The sequence below is a fragment of the Xyrauchen texanus genome, chromosome 14 (assembly GCF_025860055.1).
Source record: "Xyrauchen texanus isolate HMW12.3.18 chromosome 14, RBS_HiC_50CHRs, whole genome shotgun sequence".
Lineage (NCBI taxonomy): Eukaryota > Metazoa > Chordata > Actinopteri > Cypriniformes > Catostomidae > Xyrauchen > Xyrauchen texanus.
The window spans coordinates 32,409,050-32,435,873 of NC_068289.1; the positions used below are offsets into that span (position 1 = coordinate 32,409,050).

General features: G+C 41.6%; 2 protein-coding genes across 8 annotated transcripts in view; one reads left to right on the plus strand and one right to left on the minus strand.

Annotated features, from left to right (window-relative positions):
- Positions 1–90: 90 nt before the first annotated feature.
- LOC127654756 (probable bifunctional dTTP/UTP pyrophosphatase/methyltransferase protein) lies at positions 91–25,986 on the minus strand. Of its 7 annotated transcripts, none has more exons than XM_052142096.1 (14): positions 25,919–25,986; positions 20,185–20,340; positions 19,946–20,077; positions 19,742–19,789; positions 19,587–19,651; positions 18,177–18,241; positions 17,968–18,085; positions 17,334–17,724; positions 15,947–16,124; positions 15,495–15,679; positions 6,524–6,653; positions 3,555–3,695; positions 2,696–2,818; positions 91–1,248 (listed from the first exon to the last, which is right to left on the minus strand). In XM_052142096.1, exons 2-14 carry the CDS (start codon positions 20,275–20,277, stop codon positions 977–979), a joined length of 1,941 nt encoding a protein of 646 aa, XP_051998056.1. In that variant the 5' UTR covers positions 20,278–20,340; positions 25,919–25,986; the 3' UTR covers positions 91–976. The 7 variants fall into 7 exon arrangements, with proteins under 7 accessions (XP_051998056.1, XP_051998057.1, XP_051998055.1 ...); XM_052142097.1 differs by having other exon boundaries at positions 20,185–20,310; positions 25,919–25,980; XM_052142095.1 differs by lacking the exon at positions 25,919–25,986 and having other exon boundaries at positions 20,185–20,709.
- The window catches only part of LOC127654760 (transcription factor Dp-1-like), an 87,254-nt gene continuing 78,681 nt past the window's right edge, over positions 18,252–26,824 (plus strand). The window contains exon 1 of the mRNA XM_052142107.1: positions 18,252–19,440. The gene's annotated coding sequence lies outside the window, so the exon portion shown is untranslated. The remainder of the gene's footprint in view (positions 19,441–26,824) is intronic.

A 26,824-nucleotide genomic window follows, 5' to 3' on the forward strand; every position in this document is an offset into this window, starting at 1 on the left:
TCTAGTGTGGTGTGCTATAATAATCAAACAACCAGAACAAGAAAACACTCACTTGACTGAGTAACTTTAGTAGCTTTAAAAAGTTTTAATGTATAATAATCATACAGTGAAGACCAGTAGTAGTTATATGTTGTATTTCATTTTGAATGTTTACATGAATGCTTGAATTAATTTTCTTAATTTGTATTTTTTGTTTTAATATTTTCCATCTATTTCTATTCATTGCTGTTTTTTATTGTTATTACTGACTGTTTACTAGTCTTGAATAATTACTTAAGAACTTGAAACCATTCTACCATAATCAACATATTATTTAGTTTTATTATGTGTTGTGGTTTTGAACCTGGTATTGAGAATCATCAAATTTCACAACCGATTACTGAAATTTTGGCATTGTGATAATGTATAGCCTTTATTGTACATGATAGATCTCGCTGCAATAACATGATGAAAAAGTAGACCTCATTCCATAGAACTATAAGCATGATGTTAATGGTGGCGATGGAGGCTTTTTTTTATTTGACTACCATACTTAACATAGAATAATTAACATATGACAATAGTCTCCTCCCCTACACAGTACAGTTTACGTTTCTGTCACAGAGAATTGAATTGATTGCATAGGTGGTTGAGCATTGGTTGTAATTTTAGAAAAATATACAACAAACTTTGACATGTTACTTAAGAATTTAACTGAAATATCCTTTTTTTTAATCTGGACAAGTACTTGACAATACTTAATTTCGAGCCCTCCAACCAATGTGTTTATGATTAAACTACTACATGAGCACACAATTGTTTACAAGAGCACAACGTTCTTCATAGATCTAACCTCATAATTTTACTCTCAAAGTGCACCAGATTGATGCATTTAACTTTAAAATGTCAAATATTTTCTTATGGGGGAGAATTTTTGGGAATTGGGGTTGTAAACTAAAATAATCCACTGTAGTGTTTCAGATGCACAACATAATCATCAGTCAAGTGCTGCGGTCTCAATGGATTCCGAAGAACAGGCTAGTACAGTTCTTTTGTCATTTTGATCTTCTTTCACAAAGAGCATGGCATCCAGCAGGTTGTCTGTGTATTTGATGAGCTTGGGAGTGAAGCCGTGCTTCTTCAGTAAGTCACTATATTCTGTGGTGCTCCGTTGCTTTCCTTCAGTCATACTGAGGGCCTGGAGCAATGCCCGGCTAGGTCTTTTCTTCTCCTCATCCAGGAAAATCTCAGACACCAGAAGCCCACAGCCTGTGTGGTAGTAATACATTCATAACGCAGGCATTTAATATAGGCTATAGGCAAGACCAGAGCCATATAGAGAGAGAGTTTCGACAACTCCATTGACTCCAATGGAACGTTTTTTTTTTTACAGAAATGGCGGCTCGTGGAGCCTCTCAATAGTTCCCGGAAGTAGCAGCAAACACATGCCGCGACACACTTTTAAAAGGTGAGACGTTTAAAGAATAATATTATCTTATTATGTATATTATCAGTACATCTAAATAAAAATAACTTGTAAATTAAAACCTTATAGTTGAGTATTACTCATTAAATTAGGAGATAAGGGATGTTATTGGATAACTAACAGATTAGGCAAGGATTGGAGCTGGATAAAGTATTGTATTTTAAAATGTAATTTACTCCTGTGATGCCAAACTGAATTTTCAGCCTCATTACTTTTGAACGGCAGTTTATATACGAGTATGCTTAAGTTGTTTTAAAGCTGAATATATTGTGTATATGAATAAGTATTGTAAGAATTATACATTAGATATATATAATATTTATAATACATAAATAATTATATTACTATATATAGAATTGTAAGAACTGTAAACAATAAGCTTCATTTCACTAAATTTTACATTTACGTAACTGCTGCTAATAGTTAATAGTTCATTGACCCATTGTGCGGTGCGAGCTGGAAATCACCTGTCACCAGCCTGTCTCTGTACTATCTGAAAAGTCATAAATATGACATTAGTTACCATGAGATTAGTGTAAAAAATGAACATGAGGTAACATAAAAAGGCAACAGAAACCCTAGCCTGAAATAAGTTGAGGCAAATAACGATAAGCGAACACTAATCCTCAAATATTAGCTGATTTGATCTTTAAAAAAACAACATCGCTGTAACAACATACTCATGCTACATACATATGTCGGTGTGTTACATAAATATATAAAATAAATGCATTTATTGACTACTAATTACCAGAAATCGCAGTTCTGTCACTCTACTCTAACATTTTGAAATGCCCGCCAAAGCACTTCCTGGAACTATCTGAAGTCTACGTGAATCACGTGACGATCAAGCATTTAGAACTTCCGTTGTCGTAACTCTCTCTCTATATGGCTCTGGGCAAGACTAGCTGCTGTGACCGTCATAAAAATTAATGACTTAAGACGGACAGACATTCATCTAATGCAGGATACAGCCAAGAATACTGAAATCCTTGACCTTAATATTTAAAAACAGTTGGAGGTTAGTATTATATTATAGTATCATCCTATGATATTCACAATTTAAAAGGCCATACAACGAAAATTAATAATGACATTCTGCCAAACTGTGGTCTACTGAAGTCATACTGATTTGAAATAACATGAGGGTGAGTAAATAATGACAGAATTTTCATTTAGAGTCAACTATCCCTTTAAGAGTTTTATAAATTCATATTTTAAGGCACTCACCTGGCATGGATATTTTGGACAGTTTACTCAGCAGTATATGAAGTTTCTCATCAGACCAGTCATGGAGAATTCGTGCAAGAATATACAGGTCTGCTTTAGGTAGGTCATCTTTAAAGAAATCTCCTTTTTTACAAGTAAAAAAAAGACATTAAAAGGAATAGTTCACCCAAAATGTTTAATTCTCTCATCATTTATGCACCCTCATGCCATTCCAGATGTGTATGATTTACTTTATTCTGCTGAATACAAATAAAATATTTTTATTTCAGCTCTGTATGTCCTCACAATGCAAGTGAATGGGTCCAAAAGGACATGAAGGCAGCATAAAATAATAACAACTCCAGTGGTTAAATCTATATATTCATAAGCAATATGATGTGTGGGTGAGAAACATACATATTTAAGTCCTTTTTTACTATACATCTCCACTTTCACATTCTTCATTGTCTACTGGGAAGGGAGTAGAATTTATTGAAAAAGGACATCCAAATTTATGTTTCTCACCCACACCTATCATATTACTTCTGAAGATCTAGATTTAACCTCTGGAGTCTTATGGGTTACTTTTGTGCTGCCTTTGTGCTTTTCAGAGCTTTAAACGTTTGGTACCCATTCACTTGCATTGTGAGGACTTACAGAGCTGAAATATTTAACTTTGTTAGTGGGATGGCATGAGGGTGAGTAAATGATGAGAACATTTTCATTTAAGTGAGAAAAATTAATAAATGCCTAAGCTGATGTGCAAAAGGTGCATACAACAAATTTAATAAGACTTTTGCAAATGCAGAAAAAGCCTATGAATGAAATAACTATCCATAAATGCTTCATACTAAACAGTTTATATAAAGACTTCACTGACCTGCAACAAACAACACTCTGTCATTGTCTTGTTTAGGTTGAAAGTGACATCTCATCTCAATGACTTGTGGCAAGTCAAATACGATTACTGAGAGTCCCGGGTGGGCTTTGGTAAACTCGTATGCCATGGCACCAGTACAACCTGTGAGAACAGAATGCTTTTCTTAAAGAGCACCTATTATGGTTTTACAAATATTACCTTTCATGTAGTGTGTTATATAGCTGTTTGTGAATTTAAAAAAGTCTGCACGACAAATGTTATTGACTCCCAAAAGAAAGAACCGATTCTGAACACCTGAAAAGAGTCTTTAATAATTCCAGACTTAAAGGGTTAGTTCACCCAAAAATGAAAATGATCACATAATTTACTCAACCTTAGATTTTGAAGCCCAAAAAAGCACATCCATCCATTAAAAAAAGTAATCCATACGGCTCCTGGGTGTTAATAAAGGCCTTCTGAAGCGAAGTGATGCATTTTTGTAAGAAAAATATCCATATTTATAACTATATACACTATAATCACTGGCTTCCGGTAACGGCCGTCCGTGTGTTCACATGAGAGTCGAGTTCCGGCGTATGATGTAGGCGTAGTGTAATCTCCGGTGAGAAGTGACGAACGCGGAATGCAGAGAATAGAGGAAGCCAGTGATTATAGTTTATAACGTTATAAATATGGATATTTTTCTTACAAAAACACATTACTTTACTTCAGAAGGCCTTTATTAACCCCGTGGAGCCGTATGGATTACTCTTTGGATGGATGGATGCGCTTTTTTGGGCTTCAAAATCTAAGGTTCCATTCACTCCCATTATCAAGCTGGGAAGAGCCAGGATATTTTTAATATAACTCTGATTGTGTTTGGCTGAAAGAAGAAAGTCATATATACCAAGGATGGCTTGAGGGTTAGTAAATTATGGGCTAATTTTCATTTTTGGTGAACTAACCGTTTAATTTCTGTACTAACCTACTTAATTTGGTAACAAAAAACCTGCATCTGGTCTTCGTTGGCTGCTCGCGAACAGCTTTGACCTGCCCTAAAACACTACACTAAGCGGTAGACCAATCACAACAGACTGGGACATCTGACCAATCAGAGCAGAGTAGGCTCTCTGAAAGGAGGAGTTTAGAATGAATGCTTCAGAACAGATCATTGAACTAGTAATTTTTGTCATTGGGAAAAAGGTAATGCTGCAATTTAAATTATGAGCAAATTAAAGTGTTTTTTGACCTTGGACGCATGTAAATCTATTGAATGAGATCTTTAAAAACAAAATTTCATGTTTAAAAACCATAATAGGTGCTCTTTAACATGCATCATACCATAAAAAAATATGATTACTTTTACGGTTAAAGGAATGTTTTCCGTGTTCAATACAAGTTAAGCTCAATCAATAGCATTTGTAGCTTAATAATTATTACAGAAAAAAAAAATATTTAGACTCGTCCCTCCTTTACTTTAAAAAAAGAACAAATCTGGGTTACAGTGAGGCACTTACAATGGAAGTTTATGGACGCCAGTTTTTTTGTGTTAAAAGACTCATGTTTTGCCAGAAAACGTAAACAATATGCATGTTAACATGATTTTACTGTGATAAAATTGCTTACTAACCTTTTCCGTGCAAAGTTATAGCCAATTTTACATTGTTGTAATGACAATGTAATCCTAAAACCTAAAATCCAAAAACAACTCTAAAAAGGTTTATTCTTACAACTTTATAGCTCAAATATTACATGATTTTAACAAATAATTAATACAAGGGCTTTTACAAAATAAGCTTCACATTTCTGGTTTTAAAACCTTAAAAAATTGGCCACTTTACTTTACATTGTCCCCATTCACTTTCATTGTAAGTCTCACACCGTCACCTCGATATTTGCTTTTTTTTAATGAAAAGGAGAGATGAGTTGAAATAAATTTGAGTAGTAATCAACATTATGCCACAAATGGTGTCAATTGAGCTTAACTTTTATTAAACCAGGAATATTCCTTTAAGTGTCAGAATAAGTCCTTAGCTTAATAGCTGTATACTAAAAAATTATATTTGATAATAAATTATACTATGATCACATGCTACAATGAGCTATTGTAATTGCCTACACATTTTATTCGCTGAGCAACAAGAGGAAAACTATTCTGCTTCTAAATTTATGTCAAAGTGGATGAACAGAATAAACAGACCACAATAAATACTGGTGTTCCAGGCATAAAAAGCCATTAATTAGTAAGAACATGCATTTAGAAGCACATATAATTCATACCCTAAATTTGCATAACAAGCTCACAACTCCTTTTGAGATAAGCAGCTTTTGAACGCAACCCCTTTCAAAGTAAAATATGCATGCACTGTGCTCTAGTGAAATTATGCAAGACTGTTGCAGGACAGTGGTTTCTGCACATCTTATCTTGTGCTCTCGTGGTCACTCGCTCACATCTCCGAAGGAAGTGCCCAGATTTTGATAAGTTTTTTTAACAATCAACCTGTTTATTCATGAGTTGGAAATTAAAAAGTTCAGCATATATTGAATGATGCTGAATGATAAAAAAAAAGGTCAATTCTAAGAAATTAGATTAGCTATTACTAATAGCAAATGAGGAAGCACACATTGGTCAGAATGAGTCAGTTATTACAAGATCTGCTTAACCCTGAAAGGTATAGTTTACACAAAAAATATAATAATTGATGAAAATAATTTATACATATTTGTGATGTTTCAAAACCATGTGACTTTTAGCACAGCATGACAATGATATTGAATGGTGATTGAAGCTGTCATTCTGCCTAACATCTTACATGTTCTGCTGAAGAAAGTCCTGCAGGTTTGGATTATTTGAGAGAATAATTACAGATTTTCCCTTTATCCCTTGATCTGCGATGTTCCAGCATTACAGATTCACTTTACTAGGAGATCTACATAAGCAAATTATAGAAGTAAAACACAGAAAACTTTTAAATTCAGGGGAATTATACCTCCAATATCACAGGCTGTTTTATAGGGAGAAAGATCAAATGCTGTTGCCACGTCTTTCCCAGTCATCGTTGCGATGTTGTGCATTGCATTCATGAATCGTATCTTAACTTCTTTACTGTAGTATTCATCCTAGCAGAGAATGACAAAAAAAAAACTGATTTGCTTCTATTAGGATGTCAACATACAGTATTGATAAATCCAAATCTAAGAAATATGTGGGGATAGAAATAGTAGAATTTAACAATTCTGGTTCTGATTTTGATTCTTTAATGATTCTTTTACTACTTCTCTTAATACTAACAAACATGATTGGTTGATGAATGAGATGTTAGGTTAGTAGAAAACTAAATTATACCATGATGTTTGTTAATCAAAAAGTACCATTAAATCAAAATACCTAGTTATGAATGTGTATCTTTAACTACACATGGTCACATGAACAACAAGTCAGTACGCGGATTTAAATCTCAAGAGCCTTATGGGAGATTGGGGGTAAGATGAGCCAACATGCCTCCTATACAAAGAAAAATTAGGCAGAGGTGAAATGAATAGAACTACCTTTATTTCAAGGTGACTGCTATCACAAAAACGAGTCAGTGACAGAAAGCCACAAACATATGGCTTTTTATTTTAAATGTGATTCATTGGGTCAACTTGCCCTATGTTAGGGTAACATAGGGCAAGTTACCCTGGTTAATATAAGCCATCTGGGGGTGAGTTGACCAACTGAATTTTTCCAGTGAAAATCGTTTGGTTACGTATGTAACCTCCGTTCCCCGAGGGAGGGAACGACACGTTGTGTCGGAGAAGCGACACTAGGGGTCTCTCTTGAGCGCCGATATCCACCTCTGATCTATGAAAAAAGGCCAATGAGAGTTGGCAGCCAGTATTTGCATGTCCCGCCCCCGGACATACGGGTATTTAAGCGGCGCAAATACGTGAGTTCATTCAGGATTTTTCTGAGGAGCCGGAAATGGTCCGGCCACAACAGTGGCTCGGTTCAGCGACATGGCGGAGGAAAGACACAACATGTCGTTCCCTCCCTCTGGGAACGGAGGTTACATACGTAACCAAACGTTCCCCTTCTGTCGCTCTCTCCACGTTGTGTCGGAGAAGCGACACTAGGGGACCCATTCCAATCTTGCCATGTGCTGAACCGTGTACGTGGACTGCCGATACAGAGGCGGGCAGGGATTCATCCAGTGCCGCACATCATCTGTACCTGGCTGCACGTACCCTTCCCCAATGCCCCATACGAACATCGGATCCTTCTAGTTACCCTGAGAGGGGAACAAGGCGATGTTTGCCAACATGGGAACGGGCCAGCCTGGCTGGGCCTCTTTTCTCTCTATGTTTCTCGCATAGAGCAATCACGGCTGGGGCCCTTACACGCATATAGGGAAGGGGGTCTTACCCAGACCCTGCGGAGACCACACCTGCCCTTTTTCTTGGGGAGGAAAAGTGGTAGACACGTCACACAGCCGTCTTAGGACTCGTGTGGAAAGTATGGTGCGGTGGTAGATCCAGCCTCGAAAGGGGGGAGTTGCTACAGCACGGCGACCGGGGCAGCTGTAACTGCCTAAGGGAGACACGGGGGTCCGCTCGTAAGGGGACAGAACCGTGGAATTACACACAGGGGGAGTCCGAGCAGGAGGCCTTACCTGTGGAGCACCTATACCAGTACAGGGTAGCCATCAGGGTACCCGCAGTGGCTTGGGTCAGCGAGTTCCTCCGCTGAACTGCGGACCCGGAGGGCTGGGGAGGAATCGACCAGGGTCCCGACTCGGAGTGGGGCGCCCTGGGAAAAAAGGCGCACTACTTAACCTTGACGTCAGGAAAAGGGCGCAGGGCGCAAGCGATCCACCCGGCCAGTCGGTCTACGTGTTAACGAGTTCTACGGGCTCGGACCTGAAAAAACACGAGACGCAACCGACTCAACGCGGAGGTTGTAAAACCTCGCGAAGGTGTTGGGCGTTGCCCAACCCGCGGCTCTACAGATGTCTGCTAGGGAGGTGCCCTTGGCCAGTGCCCACGAGGACGCAACACCCCTTGTTGTGTGAGCTCGGACCCGCAAGGGTAGGGGCACGGCCTGAGCACAGCACCGGTGCAAGAAGGCTCACTGGGGGAAATGCGTACTTGCGCAGCCCCGAGGGCCAGCTGTGTGCCAGCGCGTCTGTCCCGAGGGGAGCCTCTGTTAGGGCGTACCAGAGCGGGCAGTGGGAGGTTTCCTGGGAGGCGAACAGGTCTACCTGGGCCTTGCCAAACCGTTCCCAAATCAGCTGGACCGACTGGGGGTGAAGCCTCCACTCCCCGCCGGGCAGGCGTTGTCGTGATAGCGCGTCCGCTACGACGTTGAGCTTGCCGGGGATGTGAGTGGCACGCAGCGACTTGAGTCGGCGGGCGAGTTGTGACATGTGGCGGGAGCGTACGCCGCCTTGGCAATTTATGTACGCCACCACCTTGGTGCTGTCCGATCTCACAAGGACGTGTTTGTCCCGAACTAACGGGAGGAACTTCCTGAGAGAAAGAAGGACGGTCAGCAACTCCAGGCAGTTGATGTGCCAACGCAGCGGGGCCCCTTTCCAATGGCCCGCTGCTGCGTGCCCACTGCACACGGCACCCCACCCGGACCGGGAGGCGTCGGTTGTGACCAGAACGCGTCGGGACACCTGCTGCAGGGGCACTCCTGCCCGTAAAAAGCAGAGGTCTGTCCAGGGTCGGAGTGTTTTGAGGCAGGCGGGGTGATCCTTACCCGATGCGTGCCGTGGTGCCATGCTTGTCTCGGGACTCGAGTCTGGAGCCAGTGCTGGAGTGGTCTCATATGCATCAACCCCAGCGGCGCGACTGCCGCGGAGGACGCCATATGCCCCAGGAGCCTCTGGAAAAGTTTTAGAGGGACCACTGTGCCTGGCTTGAAGGAAGCGAGGCAATCCAGCACCGACTGAGCACGCTCGCTCATGAGACGTGCTGTCATTGAGACTGAGTCTAACTCCAGCCCGAGAAAAGAGATGCTCTGAACCAGAGTGAGTTTGCTCTTTTCCCAGTTGACCTGAAGCCCCAAGCGGCTGATGTGCCGGAGCACCTGGTCTCTGTGTGTGCATAGTAACTCTCGAGAGTGTGCTAAGATAAGCCAGTCGTCGAGGTAGTTGAGAATCCGGATGCCGGCTACTCGTAGCGGGGCAAGAACCGCCTCTGCGACCTTCGTGAAGACGTGAGGGGACAGAGACAGGCCGAAGGGGAGGACTTTGTACTGAAACGCCTGGCCGTCGAACCGTAAGAAGGGTCGGTGTCATGGCAGAATTGAGACGTGGAAGTACGCGTCCTTCAGGTCTACCGCTGCGAACCAATCTCGATGCTGAACGCCAGCCAGAATATTTCTCTGCGTGAGCATTTTGAACGGGAGTTTTAACAAGGCCCGATTGAAAACTCGCAGGTCCAGGATTGGTCGTAAGCCGCCGCCTTTCTTGGGTACAATGAAGTAAGGGCTGTAGAAACCCTTCCTCATTTCGGTTGGAGGGATGGGCTCTACCGTGCCCTTGGCTAAGAGGGTCGCGATTTCCGTGCGCAGGGAACTGGCATGCTCGCCGTGTACTGCGGAAAACCGGACGCCCCTGAAGGGGGGCGGGAGCCGGGCAAACTGAATTGCGTAACCGAGTCGAATGGTCCGGTGCAGCCAGCGTGATGCGTTGGGAAGCGAAAACCACGCTTCCCAGCTCTGCGCTAGGGGCACCAAGGGGACAAGTATTTTGGACGTACCTGGCGGGGCCTCGCAGCGGGGCGGAACAGGTAATGCAGCGTCGGGCGGCTTCATTGCGGCCTGAGGCTGGGGTGCTGAGAATAGACTCAAAGCACTTACCTTGCTCCGCGCACCCGGCAGGGGGCGGGTTCGTGACTGAGGAGGAGGTCTGCTGGCGTCCTCTGGACTCGTCTGAACCGGCCGGCCGGGGGGCAGTCGTAGGCAGGCGGAAGGCGGGATCGCCGCGTCCGGTGTACCGGGACTGTCGTAATCTGAAAGCAGATTGCCGTGAGAACGGCATTTGCGGGCCAGGTGACCCAGAGGCAAGGGAAATAGCTCTTTTATTGAGAATGTGGGTACCACAGCCCCCGTCAGGGGGTGTGGCAAATGAAAAAACAAAGGATTCTCCTCCCGGCCTTCCACCGGGGGACGGAGCGGTCTTCCCACCTCCGGAGCTAACGTCTTGGGCTCTGGGTCGGCTGTCTCAGGAACGCTTGGGAGCCTTCCGGGTCCTAGAGGGGGTTCGTGAGACAGGGGGAGTGCGCCGCCTGCGTGGTGCTCGACGCTGGGGCTGAGAGCTGGGCCCGGGTTGAGGCGGAGCAGGAGCTGGTTTCTTCGCAGGGGGACGCCCTCGGCGGGCAGACGGGGCAGGGCCCGTAGCGGCAGGTGTGCGGCGGGGCATGATGTGAGAGATGGCCTCCGTCTGCTTCTTCACCGCGGACAACTGTTGGGCGAAGTCCTCGACGGTGTCGCCGAAAAGGCCAATCTGGGAGACAGGTGCGTCTAGGAAGCGGTTCTTGTCGGCCTCACGCATCTCGACCAGATTGAGCCAGAGATGCCGTTCCTGGACCACTAGGGTGGCCATCGCCTGTCCGAGTGCCTGCGATGTGGCCTTCGTCGCTCTCAGGGCGAGGTCGGTCGCTGAGCGCAGTTCCTGCAGCACATCAGGATCAGGTCCACCCCCGTGCATGTTTCTGAGTGCTTTGGCCTGGTAAACTTGCAGGAGGGCCATCGCATGCAGGGCGGAGGCAGCGCGTCCAGCCGCACTGTAGGCCTTCGCGTTGAGCGAGGATGTTGTCCTACAGGGCTTGGATGGGAGTACGGGGCGGCCACGCCAGGAGGTAGGGCTACCGGGGCATAGATGGTACGCAACTGCCCTATCGACCTGGGGAATCGTCCCATATCCGTGGCGCTCTCCGCCGTCGAGGGTGGTGAGAGTGGAGCGGGTGGCACCTAGACGAGCGGAGAGCGGGGATCTCCACGTAGACGTCAGCTCGTCATGCACCTCCGGGAAAAACGGGACTGGGGGGATGCGTGGCCGCGAACGGCGCGCTGCCCCCAGGAACCAGTCATCCAACCGTGAAGGCTGTGGGGAGGATGGAGGGTTCCAATCCAACCCCACGCTCACAGCGGCCCGGGAAAGCATGTCAGACATCTGAGCGTCGGCCTCAGCCTGGGCCTGCTGGCCCGAGGCGGCAGTCCAGGGAGTCCTCGGCATCAGACATCACACTCTCCGATGCAGCGGCGAGCTCATCTGCTTCGGGCTCGGGAGGATAGACAGCCGGGCCGGAGGCGAGCCGCTATCGCCGCTGAGCGTGAGCGGGGACCAGCGAGCGTGTCGGGGAACGGGAGGTTCGCGGGGGGCTACCCGGCAAAACTGCACCCGCTGCCGCCCCCAAATTGCCCCCAGCGCCAACCGCATCGTCCTCAATCCCGTGGGAAGAAGGAGCAATGCGGGGTGCAGCTGGGGTGACTTGCTCTCTGTTGAAAGCAAGCCGCGACCGCAACGTGGTCATGGTCATGTTCTCGCAGTGAGAACATGAGCCATCCACAAACGCCACCTCGGTGTGATCGCGGCCCAAACACACGAGACAGCGCCTGTGGCCGTCTGAAGCGGACAGCACTCTACCGCATCCAGGAACAACACAGGGGCGGAAGGCCATCTTGAAAAAGACGCGTCCTGAAAAGGACGTTCAACGCCGCTGTGTTTTGCTCTTTTAGAGAAATTCACTCTTTTAAGGGAAATAACTCTTTTAATACACAGTATGTGTGTGTGTCTGCGCTGTCGAGCGCTCAGGGGCAACAATGCACACCGTGCAAATGCGAAGGAGAAAGCCGCTGTTGTGCGCCGTCAAGATCCAACAGCATGCAGATCGTCAGAGGAAACAGGAACGTTAGTGGTGTGTAACTCGCAGCAAACTGCAGACAGACCATCGGCTCCGAAGAAATTTTCTGAATGAACTCCCGTATTTGCGCCGCTTAAATACCCGTATGTCCGGGGGCAGGACATGCAAATACTGGCTGCCAACTCTCAATGGCCTTTTTTCATAGATCAGAGGTGGATATCGGCGCTCAAGAGAGACCCCTAGTGTCGCTTCTCCGACACAATGTGGAGAGAGCGACAGAAGGGGAACCCAAAATTATGTTTTAAATCTATAATTTCTATAATCTTTTAAAAAAAAATTTTTATTATAATCACCATTTTGATCAATCACTTAGCAGTCTTTACCGGGGTTGGGGGCTAGAATAAAAATAAACTAAGATTTAGCTAGACAAAAATCTTTGGACATGTTTGAACTGGACATGACAAAACGCATGTGTTTGAGACTAATTTGTGATCTTTTTGAGAGATTACTTAAATTGAAACAGCTCAAATGAGTCATTAATTTGCAAATTGGACAAGAGTGGTTGTGTTACGAGTGCAGATGAAGGCAGACGTGGAGTGAGGATCTATATGCAGTGTTACTTTATTTGAAACGGTGAAAACTAAACAGACAAAACCAGAACAAATGAAATACCCACAATGGGGAAATAAAACAAAAACACGGAAAACATTGAAAGGTTGAACAGGCAGGATAAACATAGAACGAGCACGGAAACAGGCGTCCACAAACATCAACGATCGACAAAGGAATGGAGAACAAACAGGGTTTATATACACTGGAGACATGATGACAAACTACAATCAGGTGAGCACAATGACACAGGGCTGGCAGTGATGAGGGCCAGGGATCATGGGAAGTGTAGTTTTGGACAAAGACAAGTGAAACCCAGGGCAGACAACAAGGGAATCGTGACATAACCCCCCCTCAAAGGAGCGGCTTCCAGACGCTCCTCAAAAACAAAAACAAAAAGGGAATACCCAAAAAAAACTAAAATAGTCCAAGGAGTGAGGGGGGGGGGGCGGCAGGCCAAAGAGGGGACAAGGGGCAAACAGACAGACCAAGGGAGCACAAGGGGCAAACAGACAGACCAAGGGAGCACAAGGGGCAAACAGACAGTCCAAAGGGGCACAAGACAGGCAGTCCAAGGAGGCACAGGGGGCAGACAGGCAGTCCAAGGAGGCACAGGGAGCAAGAAGGCGGTCCAAGGAGGCACAGGGAACAGAGGGAGCCACTGGAGGCGGAGCCAAGGGAGGCTCAGGAGGTGGAACTGAAGGAGGTTCTGGAGGCTCAGGAGGCGGAGCTGAGGGAGGCTCTGGAGGCTCAGGAGGTGGAGCTGAGGGAGGCTCTGGAGGCGGAGCTGAGGGAGGTTCTGGAGGCTCAGGAGGTGGAGCTGAGGGAGGCCCTGGAGGCGGAGCTGAGGGAGGCCCTGGAGGCTCAGGAGGCAGAGCTGAGGGAGGCCCTGGAGGCTCAGGAGGCGGAGCTGAGGGAGGCCCTGGAGGCTCAGGAGGCAGGAGCCGAGGGAGGCTCTGGAGGCAGAGCTGTGGGAGGTTCTGGGGGTGGAGCCTTGGGTGGCTCGAGAGACTCGAAAGGCGGAGCCGTAGGAGGCTCGGGAGGCGGAGCCCTGGGAGGCTCGAGAGGAGGAGCCCTGGGAGGCTCGAGAGGAGGAGCCCTGGGAGGCTCGAGAGGAGGAGCCCTGGGAGGCTCGAGAGTCTTGAGAGGCGGAGCCCTGGAAGGCTCGAGAGGCGGAGCCCTGGGAGGCTCAAGAGACTTGAGAGGCGGAGCCCTGGTAGGTTCGAAGCTACAGGCGCTGACTCACTGACGTTCGAGGCTACAGGTGCTGGCTCACTGAGGTTCGGGGCTGCAGGCATTGGCTGGTTGGCCGTGGTTGGCGGAGGCTGGAGAGCAGAGGCCTTTCTTCTCCTCCTCCTCCGGGCGGATGAAGTTGGCAGCGCTGGCTCATTGCTCAAGGCAGGCGTGGGGGTTGGCTTGCTGGCAGGTGGAGCAGGCGAAACAGGACGAGCCATGGATGACTGGAGGGTCACCACTGTGGGAGGAGAGGCAGGATCCTGCTCCACTACACCCACAGTGTATGGCGAGCCACATGCCAGCAGCGTCTCCTCTAAAATCACAGAGTGTCCAGCCGCACGTCGCCGGTGGCAACCGCTCCTTGAGCGAACCGGCCAGGCCGGCCCGGAAGAACACCACCAGGGAGGAGTCAGGGAAGTCGGTGGCACTCGCTATGTCCAGGAGTCCCTAACGTGATCCTCCACCGGGCGGCTTCCTTGCCTCAAATCTAGGAGGCAGCAGCTTGCCCGAAGAACCGCTAGATCCATTGTGGTCGATCGTTCTGTTACGAGTGCAGATGAAGGCAGACGTGGAGTGAGGATCTATATGCAGTGTTACTTTATTTGAAACGGTGAAAACTAAACAGACAAAACCAGAACAAAGGAAATACCCGCAATGGGGAAATAAAACAAAAACACGGAAAACATTGAATGGTTGAACAGGCAGGATAAACATAGAACGAGCACGGAAACAGGCGTCCACAAACATCAACGATCGACAAGGGAATGGAGAACAAACAGGGTTTATATACACTGGAGACATGATGATGACAAACTACAATCAGGTGAGCACAATGACACAGGGCTGGCAGTGATGAGGGCCGGGGACCATGGGAAGTGTAGTTTTGGACAAAGACAATTGAAACCCAGGGCAGACAACAAGGGAATCGTGACAGGTTGCATGCGTGTTGTTGTTTTTTTTAAAGCGGGATATGTTTTTACAATGAGTGTCTTTTGGAACTAATAAAATTGTGAGCAGATATTTTGCTAAACATCTAGTCTCTTTTGCCATTTTGCTGTATTTATTAGCAATGCAGGAAACATGTCCCAAGTATTTGGTGTTCCGTCCACATCAGTAGAAGATAATAGATGTTCAAGAACCATCAATGAAACAGAACGCAATGAAAATCATACTGTTCCAGTCATTCTAAAAAATGAACAAGAACTTGTTCTTGATTCCAACCCTAAAAAATATGGCAATACAGTTTAATAAATGTGCATTTACCTGAAACACATCCTCATTTTTCTTCCCAAAGTTACGCTCATGTTGGCTGGTGCCCTCCCTGACCGCACTCTCTAGATGACTAAAAAGAGGCCACACCGTATCATTGCAGTGGAGGATGTATCCATGCAGAGACTGTGGGCTGTCTGATACCAGGAACCGACTGGCCTGTTCTGTATTTCTGTACACTATTACAGACAATAAACAATGTTACATTCACAAGCCACATCTGGACAGGAAAAAAAAAGAAACAGTATGAGGAAATGCATCCATTCATGCGAGCATCTATATTTAATGAACAAAGAAAGTGCTTGTCATTTAGAAATGACATCGAGCATTGAAAGGATTCAAAACTCATGGATAGTTAAGTCCTTTTCAATAAAAACAAGGCTAGAGACAAGATTTTAAAAAATTTTACACAGCAAAAAATGGCAATTTGTAAATTGATTTCTTACCATTGGTATCATCTTGCTGTTTGACCCTTTCAAGTATCCCTATGGAGACAGCAGCATCCAGAATCCTCTCAGTGCCCAAAACAGAGGCGTTGATTTGGCCAGCTACCTCTTCTAAAGTCAGACCTTCTGAGCAACTTAATACATCAAAGACCTTCAGTTTGGTTGCCGTGAATAAAGTCTGGTAAATAAAACGTGTAGCAGAACAGTTACCAAATACTTTTCTATTTGCAAATGTAATGTTTGGGAGTCTAAAACTTATTTCCTACTGACACACTAAAGCTGAAGATAACCATCTGAAGATAACCATCTTCAGACAAAGGTTTTTGTGAAACATCTTAAGTTCCTAAAACATTTACACAGTACTGGACATTTAACATTTGCAGTCTTTCTCTTCCAGAAAAACAGACCAAAAATATCCATGATTTAAGCCCTGTTCACACCAAGCCTGAATTGTCGGTGTGAATGTTAATTCTGAAAGAGCTTTTGAATAGGGACAATGGATTCTCTATGCCGCTATTCACACTAGATCTGACAAATCATCCGCCAGCAATCCGAAGTTTGCTTTTTTTTGTTTGTTTTAATTTAACTGCAAAGAAAACTGACTGACCAATAAGATATGATGATTTGTCATGATTTCAGAGTCGCTGCAGCTGCACAATCTAGCGCGTTGGTGGTGCTAATTAATTGGCAAACACAGGCACACCGGCATATGACGTGCAGATTCGGACCACTTTATTAGGTACCCCTGTACACCTACTTATTCATGCGATTCTCTAATCAGCCAACTCATGAAAGGTGAGAAAGGAATAGCAAGTGGTCCACATGTATATTCTAGGTTGATTTGTTTGTTGTAAGCTTATGTAACCCTTTCAAGTGATTTTAATAAGGAAAATAAAGAAAGATTTACCAAACAATTTGGGCAAATTAGCTTCAGAAAAGGTGACTTTTAGTAGTTTGCATCCCTGGTTGTAACATAACTGAAATGTCTGTGCAGTACACCAGAAAAAATATGTTTGTTGAACAGCGCCATCTACAGTACAGGGGTGAAATTGTTTTTTTGAAACGGTCTCAGTGTGAAAAAAAAACTTTCATCTACCGTCTCGCAAATTCAGCGCCAATTTGGTGTGAACAGGCCTTTATCTTGCACAACACAGATTTTTGTCCAAACAAATGCCCCCTTATACAAATTGCAACAGTGTAGCAAATTATGGTTCATGGCTGTGATGTAACTAAAATTAATGTCTATTAAAAAAGGTATGATATGACCCACGCTAACTTCCTATTTCAATAGGAAATGCTTCAACACATTAGAGAAAACTGCATTTGTCAAGTGATCTCATGGGGTCATTAACATCTTAAATTTAAAGAACCTGTTGTAGTACACTACTACCTTTGAGGCTTTGAACCCATCCAGTAAGTCCATGATACTGTGGGGGACATCCTGTCTACCACACTTAGCACAATCCGGCCCAATCATTTTCTGTTCTTGCATAGATGTCTGGCTGACATCTTTACTATTACTGATTTCCTGCAGATCAACCTCTCCATTTGCTGCACACTTAGACAGGTTGTTGACTAGAGTCCAAGACTCATCAGATTCTCTTGAATCTTCCCATTTGATCTTGTGGGCAGGACATTCAGAAGGGCTATTGAAAATTAATCCCAGCTGCTTGCAGAAGTGGTTAAGAGGGAAGCCCACCACATTAAGAAAATCTCCTCGTACGTACTCCACCAACATGCCACCCAAAGCTTGGATCCCATAACCACCAGCTTTGTCCCTGTCAAGCACAAGACAGATATGGGGCCATTATTTAATCAATAAGTGTACTTTGCGTTATTTTCAAATGTCATTTTCACCATGTCGAGCAAACACAAATATGAACAACTCCACCAAAGTCCAAAGCCCAAATTCCAAATGGGTTCAACAAGTTCTAATTCAGAGAACCATTGGTAAGAAAATATGATTTCAGCTGCAAAAGCTGCTTATAATCTTTTTGCAATTTGGCAATGTATAAACTTACATGGGCTCTCCACTGTTGATGTATTCCCAGAGCATCTCCTCAGATAACTCTGCAAACTTGACTTTTGTCTCTTCATAAAAATCTATCACTTTGTAGTCTGGATTTTTTGTGTCTGAACCTGAAACGAAGAACAAAACAATAGTGGTTAAGTCATTTAAGACCTTATAAAAAAAAAAAAAAGAATATATATTTTAAACACTCAAACGTACCGTTCTTGTCATGGCATAACACAATAGCCACACCTGTGAAAACGCTATGTTCTTTACCACTCAACCTGAAATACATTGATATAAATTTATTTCAGATCTTATCATTTTAACAGCTTTTTTCAGAATTTCGTAGTATTTGGTATGCTGCCATTTTGCTTTAGTGACAGCATAAACTTGAGCTGGCAAAGACTCCATAATTTATCTCTAGGGATGCACCAGTGTATCGGCTGCCGATATTTATCGGTTAATTATGGACCAAATTAAAATCATAGGCATATTGGTTATTAGTTTGAAAATGCAGATATGAAAAAAATTATTGTTTAATTTATGATTAATTAGTAACACGCTTTGTAAAACCTCTGAATTAAAATGAAAAATTCAGAAATAATAATAGCTACAATATGTAGAGTGGTTGGCACTCTTAAGAACATGTAATATTTAAATATTTTTTTCCTTCTAGTTTTCACGTTTATATGGAAAAACCGGCATTAACAGACATAACAGTTGTAAAAGTAGCACTTACCTATAAGGTACATGAAAAATTTGAAACCAGCAGACTTTGACATGAGATATCGATATATCCATTAATGCTGCAAATTGCAATATGGCCTTGCGCGATTACTAATCCTTAAAAGGCTGCATTTTAAAATATAGTCCGCATTCAGTCAGCACAAGTACAAAATAAAAATTTTGTATCAACCATCATGTTATATTTAGTTATTTTTTATATCTTTTTATCTTCTATTATCTTTCATTTCAGTATTTTAGTGACCTAGTAATAGTGAAGAATCCTAAATATATTGTATTTTACATCATAACATAACATAACAAATCCTAAACCTTTGTCTACTTTTTTTATCTCCTTTTCTCCCCAATTTGGAATGCCCAATTCCCACTACTTAGTAGGTACTCGTGGTGGCGCGGTTACTCACCTCAGTTTGGGTGGCGGAGGACAAGTTTCAATTGCCTCCGCTTCTGAGACCATCAATCCACGCATCTTATCACGTGGCTCTTTGTGCATGACACCATGGAGACTACGCATGTGGAGGCTCACGCTACTCTCCGAGATCATCGCACAACTTACCACGAGCCCCATTGAGAGCGAAAACTACTAATTGCAACCACAAGGAGGTTACCCCAGGTGACTTTACCGCTCCCTAGCAACTGGGCCAATTTGGTTGCACGGGAGCCTTGGCTGGAGTCACTCAGCACACCATGTATTCGATCTCATGACTCCAGGGGTGGTAGTCAGCGTCAATACTCGGTGAGCTACCCAGGCCCCCTTTCTGTCTATTTTTATGTTCATTTTTAATTTTGAATCCCAGATCGTCCATGTGGCCTCAGACTTTTGGACCCCACTTTATATACGCAAAAACGCTCACACAAGACAAAACAGAAATGAGAATGCACCTGGACAGCATATTGTAAGCATCTTGTTTATCCGTAGGCTTCTCCAAGATCAAACCATCAACTGTCTGATGATAAAAGGAAAGACAAATTTAGCAAGGTAGACTTCAGAACACAAAGCAAAAATGCTAAATCTATTCAAACAAACAAATACTTACCACAATAGTGTCTGCTCCAATAACAATATCTGGAGTTTTCAAGTGTTTCTGTATCCAGCACATGTGAAATGATACAGATTGAAAGGGACAATGTAAATTATTAACTAAACAAACTGACAGCACAACTGACAACTGCAACAACATGAACTAAAAGCCAGGAAATCACCTAGTTGTTTAGACAGGCTACAGAAATAAACAGCTCACACAAGGCATTCGCTGAGCCACCTCCAAAGCCTTCTGTTTGGCAGTCTCCACTGCATATTCATAAGGGGTTTTAAATAAGGATTTGTCCAAGGTTTCTTTAAACCATGAGGGCACAACCTCGAATCGTAAACCCTGCCTCATGAGTCCAGGAAAAGACAAACGCAAGCAGTCAACATTTCAATCACAAGTTTATTAACACTGTAAAGACAAAAAATGTATGTAAATAAAGAAGAACTTACAGCATTCGTCAAAATCTCCAGGCGCCTTGAGGATGCACTTGCCAGGACAACGAGCTTGCCACTCAGTTTGGATATAACTGGATTTAACAGCATGTTACACCTCTCCTCTCTGTCACTTTAAGAGGTCTATCCAATGGTAAAATTGTCTCTATGATGCTGTACGCATACACAAACATTAGCTCTCTCTTCAAAACATAAAATGAGAGCAGTAAATAGCCACCACGAAACATAAAAAATTTAAAAATCATAAAGCCCCCAGCAAGTCCAAACCCTGGACATTAAGCAGACCTACATCAGACAACTTAAAAATATCATGTGCATTTTTTAATTACACATTATCATCTTTACTAAACTGTATCATGATTCCAGTAGTAACTGTAACCATGAATGTTGTTTCATATTAAAAATCTATTAAGACCTCATTTTTATTACAACTGTGGCTGTTTCTAAATGTGTTTAGGCTAAACATTTCTTTAAAATAACAAATAGGGTTTATTATTATGTAACATTTTACAATAAGGTTCCATTTGTAGACAAATGTTAACAACATTAATAAAATGAATTAACAATGAACAATACTTTAAAGCATTTATTAATCTTGGTTAATGTTAATTTCAACATATAGTAATACATTTAAAAAAAAGTTGTATTAGTTAACATTAGATAATGCACTAGCAACTAACATTATAAAAAGCTGTAAAAATAATAATAATATAAATATAAAAAAAATATATATATATATATATATATATATATATATATATATATATATATATATATTTGGGCTGTCAATCGATAAAAACATTTAATCAAATTAATTACATGGTGTCCTGATTAATTAATCGCATACACAAATATTTGCTGAGAAAGCACCTCATATAACAATAATTCAATATATAATGATTAAATAATTATACATAGTTATATTTAAATATTAAAAATTATATATATATATATATATATATATATATATTAGGGTTGCCGATTTAACGCGTTAATAACGTGCGATTAATTTGACAAAACTTAACGCACTTTAATCGCAATGCTTAACTGATAAATTCAAGCTTGTAGTACCACTGTTTACTCCAGAGGGCAGTAATTGACATTTCAGCTGTGTGAGCAACACACAGTTTATACAGTGAAGAAAACTATTTCTTGCGTTCAAAACACTTGATGGAGTGCAAATGCAATCTTTAAGGGATCTTAAGATGTGTTTAAAGATTGAGTATTAAACTATATTTAACTCGACACAGTGACCTAAACATTTTATTTTTATGACGCAACACACCCGAGACGCGACACAAGCATGTCTGACGCAGGTCGTATGGTCTTTACCTCACAAATATTTAATTACAACAAGGTTAAAGAGGTGTCCTTTAAACTGTTACTCCGTTTTTACTCAGTCAGTCTTTATTTAAGAAACATGCTCCCTGAAATAGATCCACTTTGATGCTCCTGTAATGCTGTAGATGAAAAGTTTGTTTGTTTGTTTGTACGTACCTCTATTTTAACTAGTTTTTCTTTGCTTTATAAAGGCGTTTCATTTGGTTTTCACAGTTTTGATAATTTAAGTTAATATTTTCTGATTAATCTGTTTATTTTTCTTGCCAAGTTTTTAATACATATGTTTAAATGTATGTCTATAAAGCCCCTATTTGCACTTTTTTGTAACGACTTGAAATATTATTTAAATACTCTTTGAACCTCCAACAACTCCAAAGCATTGAAAACCATTGCACTATGTAATGAATATAATGTCTTTTGGCATTATTGTAAAATATATCTGTAGTATTGTATACTATGTGTACCCCTGGCTTGTTTCTAAAAAAAAAAATGTCTAACGCAGGTGTAAATTGACGGTCCCTAAACAAACTCTCACAATAAATCTCCAACTGATTGTCAAATTCACTTGTGAAATGGATTGCTGTGAACTGTTTGCCAATGATTGTCTTATGATCAATAATATGGTAGTAAACAATACATTGTATTCTAAAGCTTCTTTTTGTATTGTCTTATTAATGATGAAGTCTTCTGCCACAAGAATAGAATGCATTTTAATTATCTGAATATTTGTTTATTATATATATATATATATATATATATATATATATATAATTTTTAATATTTAAAGATAACTATGTATAATTATTTCATCATTATATATTGAATTATTTTTATATGAGGGGCTTTCTCAGCAGATATTTGTATCTGCGATTAATTAATCGGGACACCATGTAATTAACTTCATAAAAAAAATTAATCGATTGACAGCCCTAATATATATATATATATATATATATATATATATATATATATAATAAAAGAATATTCAGATAATTAAAATGCATTACATTCTTGTGGCAGAAGAGTTAATCATTGATAAGACCATTCAAAAAGCAGCTTTAGAATACAATGTATTGTTTACTACCATATTATTGATCATAAGACAATCATTGGCATACAGTTCACAGCAATCCATTTCACAAGTGAATAGGTCAATCAAGAGGGCTTGTTTAAGGACCCGTCAATGTACACCTGCATATTTTAAGTCTTTACAAAAAAGTGCAAATAGGGGCTTTATAGACATGAATGTACACTTATGTATAAAAATCTTGGCAAGAAAAATAAACAGATTAATCAGAAAATATTAACTTAAGTTATCAAAACTGTGAAAACCAAAAAAACTTCTTTATAAAGCAAAGAAAAACTAGTTCAAATAGAGGTACGTACAAACAAAAAACATTTCTCCAAAATACTACAGCATGGACACTTTCCCAAAAAAGGTGAGGGGCAGATTCATCTACAGCATTACAGAAGGAGCAGAAGTGGATCTATTTCAGGGAGCATGTTTCTTAAATAAAGACTGACTGAGTAAAAACGGTGTAACAGTTTAAAGGACACCTCTTTAACCTTGTTGGTAATTAAATATTTGTGAGGTAAAGACCATACGACCTGCGTCAGCCATACTTGTGTCACGTTTCGGGTGTGTTGCGTCATAAAAATAAAATGTTTAGGTCACTGTGTCAAGTTAAATATAGTTTAATACTCAATCTTTAAACACATCTTGAGATACCTTAGTTCACAAGTGTTTTGAACGCAAGAACGTAAGGTATGTTGTGTGTCCGCTGAAGGGTTGTTAATGTTTTGTTCACTGTATAAACTGTGTATTGCTCACACAGCTGAAATTTCCCTTACTGCCCTCTGGAGTAAACAGGTGGTACTACAAGCTTGCATTTCTCAGGAATTTCTCAGGAAAGCATTGCGATTAATTGTGTTAATTTTTTTAACGCGCTATTTTTTGTAAAATTCATCGCACGTTATTAACGACAGCCCTAATATATATATGGTTTATTATTAGTTCATTAACTAATGTTAACAAATATAATCTTATTGTAATGTGCTACCATTATTATTTGTGAAAGACAAGCTACAATGACCTCGCAACAGTAATGCTTTTATTTCACTGCACTATAAATATAAGGTCAATTTATAAAGGGCTTTAAAGTCTGGGACATATTATAGACAAAGTTTTCCTCCTGTGTAATATACACTCACTGAGCACTTTATTAGGAACACTAGGTCCTAATTAAGTGCCTGACATGGTCTTTTGCTGTTGGAGCCCATCTGCCTCAAGGTTTGACATGCTATTCGGCTTACTACAATTTCACAGAGTGGTTATCTGAAATACTGAGGCCTTTCTGTCAGCTCGAACCAGCCTGGCCATTATCCAGGTGTTTCTGTCCACAGAACTGCCGCTCACTGTGATGTTTTTTGTTTTTCGCACCATTCAGAGTAACCTCTAGATACTGTTGTGTGTGAAAATCCCAGAAGATCAACAGATACAGACATACTGAAACCAGCCCGTCTGGCACCAACGATCATGTCACGGTTGAAATCACAGAGATCACATTTTTACCCCATTCTGAGAGTTGATGTAAACATTATCTGAAGCTTCTGTCCTTTATCTGCATTATTTTAAGCATTGTACTGCTGCCACATGATTGGCTGATTAGATATTTGCATGAATATGTAGGTGTACAGGTGTTCCTAATAAAGTGCTCAGTGAGTGTATGTTCTGTTTGAATGATGTTTGAATCTCATTCAGTTGAACTCCGAGCACCTCAGGGAACCACACCGTGGACGTCACAAGAGCAGCTCTCTTGAGAGCATGTGAAGATGAACCACTTCTCAAGTGCTCTGATGTGCACACCGTCTACAGAGGCTTGCGCCAAACTCCCACGAAAATATAAACAAGGTATAAACGTATTAATTTTGTGAGCGCAATGCCCTCTAGTTTCACTTAACGGCCATGTAATGGCAAATGTCCATGATCATTGTCAGTGGCGGAGCTAGGTGGTGGTCACCATGGACCGAAGCCTGGCCACCCCACTCCCAATTGCTGTTTTAGAAATTATTTTGGTCATTTGTTGGCACAATTTAGTTCTTTAGAGGTGAAATCATCTCTGTACAAATGTACAAAGTTAACATATGCGCACACCAAGGTCGCCAAACCTCTCTGTTCCGGGTGTATCCACTCACACCCACTCATATGTTTTTGAAGCCTTAAAAGGAAATCATATACCCTTATTTTATTATATGACCCAAGCTATATTTGTATAAATGACTTTGTTGTGTGCATAAAGCACATATAGTGAGTTTGTATGGTAATTAACAGTCTATTCGCAAAACACCTAAAACAGACAATTAATCATCATAGTCCTAAAACAGGCAATTAATCGTAATAATCGCAATTATTTGTTTGACAATTAATTGTCAGCCAAATTTCACAATTGTGACCACTAATTTTCATTATTAGGTTCCTACCTTGTGAATTGTTTTGTTAAAAATGCGTACGAAATTTCAAACAGTGACAACAGCTTGTATCATTAATAAAAATGTGATTTCATGACATCATATAAATTTATAGAATGTGAAATTTGTAAATTTTAAAAAAGCTAAAATGTTATTAAAATCATTAAGCAAAATCTGAAGAAAAAAAAAATCCCAAAATACTATAGGCTATTGCGTGAATATATATGAAGAGGCCCCGTCTCTCAGATTGCTTAATGTATTTTTTAGTTACATTATGTTTACATGTCGTCAAAAGTAAAAACTAAAATGTACTAGCCAATGATGATTCTTTCTCCAACATGATCATAGAGGGTTGTAATAAATATAAGTACTCATATAAGTAAATAGGCTAACCATTTTATTTTAAAGCGGGGACAGAAAATGTCCTGTATCTTTTGTTTTTGTGTTTTCACATCAGAAACAAAAGTAATGGCACTTGATATGCATCCCCTTATACTTGAAAACCATGAACAAAACTATGCAAGATAAAAGAAAATGCCACTGAGGCTACATTAAATACAGGTACGTTTTTTAATGTGTAGGGTCGCAAATTGAAAAAACAATTGAGTGCCACTGATCTAAAGGACAGCAACCTTTACAAGGGTTAAAGTCGAGCTTGACCACAGATTGGGCAAATTCTCATTTCTCTATCACTGTTCTTCTGAATTTTCACAGAGAAGTTTAACTTATTTTTAAGAACAAGGAATTGCAACTGTTGTGGTTGCATTATAAGTGTACTTTAGTTGGTCCAACATGCCTGCAGGAAGCTTGCACTTAAAGAGCAGCTATTATGGCATCAATGAAATCAGGTGTAGCAAATTATGCTTCTCTAAAACAAGACGTCACAAAAAAGCTAATTACACTATGTTATATAAACAATTACCTGGATAGTCAGCTTGGTTCACGGTACCTTTCACGCTTCCGACATGCAATCAGCGAACTGAGGTCCAGAAGGGGCGGGTATTACTCACGCACCAGCGCATAACGTCACGGTGTACCAAATGTTGAAGGGGCGTTAACACCGAACATGTCTTTGCTTCTGTATTCTCTTTTTGTTATTATTATTATTTATTTATTTGTCTTTATTTTTATTGTTTTTCTAAGTAAGGTCCAATCCCAAATGGCGCACTTCATGTGAACTTGCGGTCTCGTGGCCTTCAGTTGCGCATGCTTGTGAAGTCTGCGTATCCATAAAGTGTCCCATTTGTGATTTAAGCGCTTGCGAGGGTTCTTGCGAACACCCTCTTTGCGCCCTTACGGATCGAGTAGTGACACCCGCACTGCTCCGGGCTCACGGCAGTCCACTACTCAACAGTCCTTGCGACAGATCAATCAGAATGACTCCAGTGTCTGAGCTGGAGGAAAAAATATGGCAGACAAGACGATGTTCAATTGCGGGTTAAAAATATATTTTAAGTAACGCTTTTTTCTTGATTGTCAACAGTGGATCACTTGCTTATCATGGGTATATATAATCACTTTTATGTCTGATGATAAATTTGTTTGAATTATCCAGAGATATGGAATTACTCCCATTCAATTTATTGTTATTGTTGTTTATTATTGTGAGTCTTTAAAATATCAAGACATTTATTGTACATGGCTGTAGCTTGTAAGATTGCTTCTATTTATTGATATATCAACATTCGGTCTAACAGTGCTATATATACCTGTAGAAGTGTGACTGTATATTTTATAACTATTTTTGCAAGTATGGTGGTATGTTCATTCTATACATTTTACTGTGTACTAAGCTGTAACCATCCATGTGTCTGAATAATGTTTATTT

Coding starts and splice junctions, on each gene's coding strand:
- LOC127654756 (XM_052142096.1), bottom strand. CDS start 20,277: ATGCTGTTAAATCCAGTTATATCCAAACTGAGTGGCAAGCTCGTTGTC. Junction 19,790..19,945: donor TGGCTCAGCGAATGCCTTGT/GTGAGCTGTTTA, acceptor TGCTGGATACAG/AAACACTTGAAAACTCCAGA. Junction 15,680..15,946: donor ACAGCAAGATGATACCAATG/GTAAGAAATCAA, acceptor TGTCTGTAATAG/TGTACAGAAATACAGAACAG.